Genomic DNA, 8,114 nt, shown 5'->3' with positions numbered 1-8,114 from the left:
TCCCTTCATTGTTGGGCTTTCCCACACCTGTGAGGTGCTCGGACACCCCAGGGCTTGGATCAGATGCCTCTTAGTTCTCCCGAGGTCAAACCCACTGCCACCGAGCCGATCCTGACTCACAGGGACCCCCATACTCGGTTTCTGAGACGGCAATTCACGACGGGGACACCTGGTCTCATCTTTCTCCCCTGAGCTGCCGCTGAGTTTGAACCACTGACCTGGCAGTGACTGGGCAGCCCAATGCCCAATGCCCAGTGCCACCAGGGCTTCTCCACAGACACAGGCACCAGGACTTAAGTTGGCCACTCGGTGAGACAAGGGCCGAGGGGGTGTGGATGCACATGGGGGTCTGCAAGTGGAGGTGTGTGTGGAGTTTGGGTGCAGGGTAGAAGAAAGGGACTCCGTTTCCTCAGGGGTGTGAGAGGGGCCAGTGGACAGCCCCTTCTGGTACATACTGTATACCCCTGTGCCCCACAGCCCTCACCCTGTCCCCAACAGGGATGCATTTGGAGGTGGGAGCCCAGGGGGGTGAGGCAGAGAGCAGGGACCCTGCTGTGGGTCCTCTGCCTCCCAGCTCGTCGATCGGAGCTGCTTCTTCCGGCTGCCTAACAGGTGACCACAACCCGGGTGACTCCAGGAGTCACCGTGATGACGTGCCCGGCTGCCAACCAGAGGCTGACGGTTTGGGGTCACCCTGGGGCACCTCGGAGGAGAGGCCTGGTGCGCTTCCTCTGAAACTTCAACCACGGACGTGGGACCCCTGGTGGAGTGGTCTCCTCCCACCGCGGTTTCCAGCCTCAGAAACCCTGCACAGCGTCATTGTGCATTGGAATTGACTCATTGGGGTTGTTTTCGTGGTGGCTTTTATTATTATTAAGATCATTTTATTGGTGGCTCTTACAGCCCTTATAGCAAGCAATGCATCCATTGTATCCTGCACAATGATACATATGTTGCCATCATCATTTTCTAAACATTCACACTGGCTGTGAGCCTGGGTGTCAGGTGGGTTATTATCTAAACAATCCTTGTGTGGTGGAGCACTGGTGGTGTAGAGGTGGAGTGTTGGGCTGCTGACTGTAAGGTCAGCTGTTCGAAACCACAGCCGCTCAGCGGGAGAGAGACTTCTGACTCCTGTCAAGAGTGACTGTCTTGGAAATCAATACACAGGGCAGTCCACAGGGTCGCTATGGGTCAGCATCCACTCGAGGGTGGTGAGTTTGGTTTGGCTTGCGATACAGGATGCACCTGGTGGCTGAGAGTTGGAGCCATGCTGTCGGTCGCTGGCATGGTGGGGGTTTGGGGTGGCTGAGAGCCACAGAACGTCCTAGAGACCCACCCACACCAAGCCACTGCCACTGTTCCGACTTGCAGCGGCCCTGCAGGACAGGGTAGAATGACCCCTGTGGGTCTCCAGGGCGGTCACTCATCACAGGAGCAGACGCAGGAGGCCCCCTGGTGGTGATCAAAGTGGGGGGTCTCTGGCATGGAAGGCCGAAACTCTATTCCCTTCATCTGCTAAGGGGAGCCCCGGTGGCGTCATGGTTAGGCATTGGACTACTCCCTGCGAGGTTAGCAGTTTGAAGCCGCCACTAGCTCTCTGGGAGGAAAAGAGGCTTCCTGCTCCACTCTTGGAAACCCACAAGGGTAGCTCTACCTTTGGTTTTTTTGTCATCTGCTAAGGGACGAGAGGGTAGCTCAGGGCAGAGGGGGCAACGCAGGAGCCCTGTCAGCCCCGCAGGCTGGCCTCAGAGCTGCCTGAAACCCCCCGGACACTCAGTCCAGTCTCTCCACAGTGAGGCCCACTTCCAGGCCTCCTCAGCAGATGCAGTCTGAGTGTCCACCTGGCATTGACTTCAGTTGGACTGGTGCCCTGACCTTCCCACACCAGAGCGCCTCTCCCCACCCTCAGTCACTGCCACTCAGGATCTCCGACCCGATGTGGGTGGGGAGTGTCTGTGTGTGTGTGTGTGTGTGTGGTGGTGGTGGTGGTGGTTCTGAAGTCTGCATGGGCAGGCAGCAGCAAGGGCAGTAGTGACTCCTGGGGAGACACAGGAGGCCATCTGCTCCCATGGGGCGGTTCTCCTCTGACGGACAGGCATGAGTGTCAGCCACTCCATCATGTGGCTTTTGTTTTTCCCAGGCGGAGAGACTAGGAAGAATAACTTGGTGATCTGCATCTGAAAGCCAGTCCGAGAGAGGTGCACTCAGTGCTGGTGCAGGCCCGTCCTGCAGACTGCGGGGGTCTGGTCACTCCCACCCCCCCAGGGCCTGCTTCAGCCCACAGCGACAGGCCACTGCCCCATCTGTCTAGGGGTCGCCCCCACAGTCAGAGGGGCTTTCGGTTGGCCCAAACAACGCCAGGTCACCACTTCGATGTTGTAAAGGCAGGCAGCCTTCTGGTTGGCAATACTGTGCTGAACTGGCCGTACCACCAGGGCTCCTTGCTGGGTAGCGGGCAGACAGCTGGGTGGACACTGGGTGGATGGGCAGGGAGGCCGCTGAGTGTACACTGAGTGGGGAGGCAAAGGGGTGGGCAGAGGGTGGCTGAGCAGGGAGGTGGGCAGGCCGCTGTCCCAGTGCAGTCCGAGTAGAACTGGACTCCGTGGGGCTTTGGAGGCTGACTTTTCAGCCCACCAGGCCTTTCTTCCGAGTAGCCCCTGGGTGGAGTCGAAGCTGCACCTCTGTCAGCAGTCAGCAAGCCCCCATGGGCTGTGCCGGGGCTCCAGCATGGTGACAAAGTGACCACTGACTCTGAGGGCTGGCTGAGGGGGGCTGTGAGCCTCGAGGCTCCTCAGTGAGTGGGTGTTGGGCTGGGAGCTCACGCCCCCACAGCAAGGGTCTCCCCACATCTGGCCACCTTGGAGATGCGATGGGTATGTGCCTCTGTGGGGCTGGCCTTTGTGTAGCTGGAGGGCTGGAGAGGCAAGGCTCAGCCACTGGCCAGCCAAGCTCCCCATGTTTATCTTCCCAGGCTGGTTGTGGTACCCACTGTTCACCCTGTGAATGCTGCACACACGTGTGAGATATATATATATATAATGAGATTGAGAGAAGCCCAATACCTCAGGCCACTTGTTCCTACTCCTGCTCTTGACCAGCCATGGATGTATGGGGCACTCCACGTGCCTGTTTCCCCATCTACCAAGTCAAGGCACCAAGTAAGACTCCGGGGGCTCTTGGGACTTGCTAACTGTGGATTCAGGGAAGCCACAAGTGACCACTGGCACCGCTCTCCAGAATGTTCCCGAATTCTGAAACCTAACCCCTTGTAAGAGGCTCCAGGCAAACTTGGTACCTTCAGTGCTGGTCTGGGCTGGTCACCGCAAGGTTGGTGGTTCAAACCCACCCGCCGCTCTGAGGGGAAATAAGGAGGCCGTCTGTTCTCATGAAGATGGAAAGCCTCAGATACCTCATGGGGCAGTTCTCTGTGAGTGAGGGTCAGCTGGACAGCAGAGGGCTCCCCACTCCCAGGCCCCCTGGTGGCCTAATGGTTACATATTAGGCTGTTAACGGCAAGGTCAGCAGTTCAAAACCACCAGTTGCCACTCAGAAGAAAGGTGAGGCTTTCTGCTCCTGTAGTGTTAGTCCCAGAAACCCACAAGGGCAGTCTACCCTGCCCTTTATGGCTGCTATGATTAGGCATTGGAGACTGGACTAGAAAATACAAGTGGTTTTTATTGTGCATGTATGTGTGTTTACCAGTTTTCCACACAGGACCAAGAAGGCAGGGGCCTGAGCTGGCCGGCCCTTCAGAAGTGCTCAGCTGAGGGCAGTCCCGTCCTCCTCTGCACTTGTCAGCGAGGTCGGCTGGCCCTGATGTTATGAATCCAAGGGTGGGGGTGTGCCCCATGCAGACCTAGCATGTGACCTGGGTATCCCCATGCCCTGGCTGCCCTCTGGCCCCACCTCTCCCCTGGACACCCCAGGCCCTGTCCAACCTCCAGTGAAACAGCAAAGGTGAGACCCCTGGCAGAGGGTGTGGGGACAAGCTAGCATGGCCACCAAGTCAGCTTGGACTGACCAGCAGGCCGGGCCGCAGAAGGCAACCCCAGGCCTTTTGTGGACTAGCCTCCCTCCAAGGTCTGTCCCTACCCCCAGAGCGGGCCATTGGAGGTAAGGGACAAGGTGTGACCCTGTCTACCTGGTGAGTCACAGCCAAGGTCAGTTCGCTTCCAGCCCAGGCCACACTGGGTGGTTACCGTGGTTGTGTCCCCCACAAGCAGCCTGGCTGGGGTCCACCAGGGTCCTCCAGACCCACTAGTCCTGGTTCCCCAGCGCCCCTTCCCCCTGTAGCCCAGAGCCGCCCCACCCCAGCTACCCTGAGTGAGTGACCCTTCTTCTAAATTCAGCAACGACAACCGAGGCAAATAGTCTGGTGACTTTAATGAAGTTGTCATTCTCCGGTCAGTTTCTGAGCTGGCAGTAGTCCCATCTTTCCCCGGTGGGGGGCCCAGGAGGCTGAGCTCAAGAGCAGAAACCTAGCCCCTAGGGCTGTGTGCGTGAGGGCCGGAGACATGCAGCCGGCCTCGACTTCCCCTGCTCGGCCGGCGGGGACACGTCATGGCGGAGCCTCACGCGCTTGGCGGACCACAGGTCTCGGCAGAGGGCGCTCTCGGCGGGTCTGCTGTCCGGCGTTATAAATAAATACAGCGGAGACAGGCGGGGGAGGGAGGGACGCTTGGCACGGGTCTCCGTCTCGTGTTCCAGTTTCATTGCGACGGATGTGCATCGTGAGATCCTGTAGGAGACAGGAGCGAGGGGGACTGGGCCCCGGGCCTGGGGCACACGGGCCTGGCAGGATTGGGGGGGAGAGGGGGGACAGGACACACAAGACGTGGGCCTGGGACGATCAATCGTGCCGACAGCAGTATCTGCCTGCCTTTCGAGGAAAAAACCCAGCCCCAAACCCAGCGTCTTCTGAGTCCGACTCACCGGGACCCTGCGGGACAGGGTAGAACTGCCCCCAGGATTTCTGAGCTGTCAGTCTTTACGGGGGCAGGCAGCCTCAGCTTCTTTCCTCAGAGCGGCTAGGGGGTTTGAACTGCTGACCTTGTGGTAAGCAGCTCCAGGCTGAACCCAGTGTGCCACTAGGCTCCAGTCTCGACATAAGACAGTCTTCTGGTGACTTGGTGGTTCCCTGGGCTCACAACCACCCAACCGGCCCTTCCTGATTGCAGAAGTTTCCAGAACATTATGAAGTGGAGGGTAGAGGAACAGGTTGATGGGCACAGGGGCTGCTGATGGGCCCATGGGGAGCCCCCTCACATCCCGACCACACTGTTAAGACTCCGGACAGTATCGCAGGGGCTGCCCTGGGCAGAGCCTTCACTTGCCATTCCAAGTGAGCTGGCCCCTCACCTCCAAGGTCTCCCCGTCCTTCCTTCCTTCTCACCCGCATCTCGCTCCACAGGGTGGTCCCTCCAGGGGCACTTCCTCACCAGCTGGAGCAGCACCCCCAGGTCTCTTACTTAGGGCTAGGGTGCCCAGTCCTGCCGCAGCCCTGCCCCTATCCCAACCTGCCCCCTTTGGAATGTTCCAGAAACTTCAGACAAGCGAGTTGGTGCTCAGAGGAAGACAAAGACGCTGTCTGGATCGGGGATGTCGACATGTACATTCTAATATCGTATTAGGAATCTGAATCTGTTAGGAAAGAAAACTAGACTCTATGTATAAAACTTAAAAATATTCAAGTATCCAAAAAGATTGCTTGGATCCCAGTTCTAAGTAGCAGGCCGGCGGCTAGTGACAAGCTGCTGTCACAGGAAGGGCCACTGCCGAAGTGGGCGGGGTGTGGCTAGTGGGGTGATGGGATGGGGGGGGGCACGGGCGGAATCTGTATGGGGGCAGCGAGGACACGTCAGTTTTGGGAGAGTGAGCGCCAGTTGCTGGGTGACCACCCTCCCCAGAGCATGAGCCCCAAAGGACCCAGTTGAGACCACCCCCTCCAATGTCCAGTCCTCGGGCCCCACAAAAATCCCACATGCAACTGCCCCTGACAGCCATTTGGCCATTTCTTCCAAGAACCTTCTGGAAGGAGAAAGGGGGTGGGGAGGGAACGCCAGGGGCTCCACAGTGTTGACCGACCTCTAGAAGCACCTCCGCACAGGGCTCCTGGGGCCCCACCCGCCCAGGAGGCACACTGGCTGTGGCCCGACTAGGAAGCAGCAGCAGTGTTTCATCAAGACTCAAGAGTGGGGACACGGGGCCGTGTGGCCCTGTCCCCGGGAAGGGCGCGTCTTGAGGAATCCAGCAAAAACGTTTAAAACTCTGGATACATTAAGCTTGCCAAAAACCCCCACCGTGGCCTGTGGCTGAGGCGCACTGGGTGGGGCGCCCTCCGCTGGACGGCTGGAGAACCACAGCTGGGAGGCCTGCCCAGTTCAGCCCAGTCCTGCCCAGGCACCCCGGGGCCACCTTTGGCTTGGGGTCGCAGTCTCTGGGCAGACAGCCAGGCACTGGGAGGAAGGTTCGGCTCCCACTCTGTGGAGGGCGTGTCCAGCCAGGGGCCTGCCCGCCCATGGCGGCCTTAGACTTCAGTGGAGAAGAGGATGCTCTGTCTCTTACTGTCTGGGGCAGGGATGGTATCCAGCTGCAGGAAATACAGCAACACCTGAACCTGTGGGGACAGGCGGAGGGAGGGGCGGAGGAGCCACTCAGGGAGGTGCTTGAGGCTGCAGAGGGCCCCCCTCCTCCCCACCAGCCAGGGCCATCGTCTAGCTGAGGGTGCAAGGCATGATGGTCGCCCCCCTCCCCCATCCCTGCAAACCCAGTGTCGGTGCAGTGAGTGGGTAGGCGCACCTGAGACATGACCTCCAGGGACCAGCTGTCGCTCATGGAGATGGGCTGGCCCGGCGTGACGGGGACCTTGCTCTCCTTCTCTGAGGGCCGGAGTAGAGTGGGGCCAAAGACGGTGGCCAGGTTGTGTAGCGACATCTTGTTCACGGTCTCCTTCTCGGCCACCCTACAGGGAACATGAGCAGCAGCTGTGATTGCCCCCTTCCTGCCACACACAGCCATGCCGACGAGGATCCCGGGTTCCTAGTGGACCCCGGACTCAGGAGGAAAAGCACCTGGCCGGGGGCGGGGAAAGGATGCCCAGGCTCCGCCCGAGCAGCCTTTTTCCCTTTTAATGATGGGAAACTCCTGTTGTTGGTTTTCCCACAGGTTTGTCGGTGCTTCACCCACACATGGCACCATGGAACACAAGCTACCTTTTGAGGTGGCCCAGGAGGCACAGGAAGGTGAGCAGGTTGGCCTCTGGGAGCGACAGCAGCAGGTTCACCATGCAGCTCTCCTTTGCCACAGGGTCAGAGAGGGCTGTGGAGACGGGGGTGTGGAGGGGGACAGATCACACACCTGGCTTGCTCGAGTGTGGGAGGGCAGGAGCGGGCCTGCTCCATCTGCACACCTGCCCAGGGAGGGGGTGGCCACCTGGGTGGTCTGCCTCCTTCCTCGAGGAGTCAGAGGTGAAATTCTGGCCTCCCACTCAGGGGACCCCCAGTTTGGTTGCCTGTTGGTCCCCCTCAGGGACAGCCCCTACCCATTGTCAGGGGAGGCTGCTGGTGCCGGGATGGAGACTAGGTTGCAGAGGAGCATTCAGATTACCAGCAGTGGTGGCCCTGCAGGGTCAGCACTAGGTGCTAGCCCAAGGTGGCGGGTTCAAACCCACCTGCCGCTCTGAGGAAGAAAGGCGAGGCAGCCTGTTTGCGTAAAACGGACAGTCTGGGAAACCCTACATGGGAATCGGCTGATGGCAGTGGGCTTCCTCCCAGACTCATGGCAGGACGAGCAGAGTGAGGGCAGTCAACACTCACCCCATCCCCCACAGGACTGACAAGGCCCCCACCCACTGCCTCAAGTCCCAGAGACACCCCATAGCTGGGAAGCCTGAATGCTGGGTGGGGCACCGGGGTGGGCTCTGCAGTCAGCCTTGGCCTGAGGAGGCCTGCCTTTCGTCTGGGGCCCCTACCATGTGGGAGGGTGGCCCTGCAGACAGCAGCAGCTGGGGGGGAAGGGGTAGTAGACAGGGACAGCCTGGGAGCAGGGGAAGGGCAGGCAGGGGGTCACAGGCAGGGAGGAGGGCCGGCAGGCAGACGCAGATGGGGGGCAGC

At 59.8% G+C, this 8,114-nt stretch overlaps 1 protein-coding gene across 2 annotated transcripts in view; it reads right to left on the bottom strand.

Moving 5' to 3' along the window:
* Nucleotides 1-4,369: 4,369 nt before the first annotated feature.
* The window catches only part of BCR (BCR activator of RhoGEF and GTPase), a 74,567-nt gene continuing 70,822 nt past the window's right edge, over nt 4,370-8,114 (bottom strand). The window contains exons 21-24 of one of the 2 annotated variants that reach the window (XM_075533651.1): nt 7,215-7,320; nt 6,802-6,964; nt 6,568-6,619; nt 4,370-4,741 (exon numbers count right to left, since the gene is read on the bottom strand). In XM_075533651.1, the coding sequence (XP_075389766.1) occupies nt 4,713-4,741; nt 6,568-6,619; nt 6,802-6,964; nt 7,215-7,320 (350 nt within the window). In that variant the 3' untranslated portion in view covers nt 4,370-4,712. Of the gene's footprint in view, nt 6,620-6,801; nt 6,965-7,214; nt 7,321-8,114 lie in introns of both variants that reach the window. The other variant, XM_075533649.1, reaches the window with a different exon arrangement.

Source organism: Tenrec ecaudatus, chromosome 16, assembly GCF_050624435.1.
Source record: "Tenrec ecaudatus isolate mTenEca1 chromosome 16, mTenEca1.hap1, whole genome shotgun sequence".
NCBI lineage: Eukaryota > Metazoa > Chordata > Mammalia > Afrosoricida > Tenrecidae > Tenrec > Tenrec ecaudatus.
This window is presented reverse-complemented; position numbering and strand designations above follow the sequence as displayed.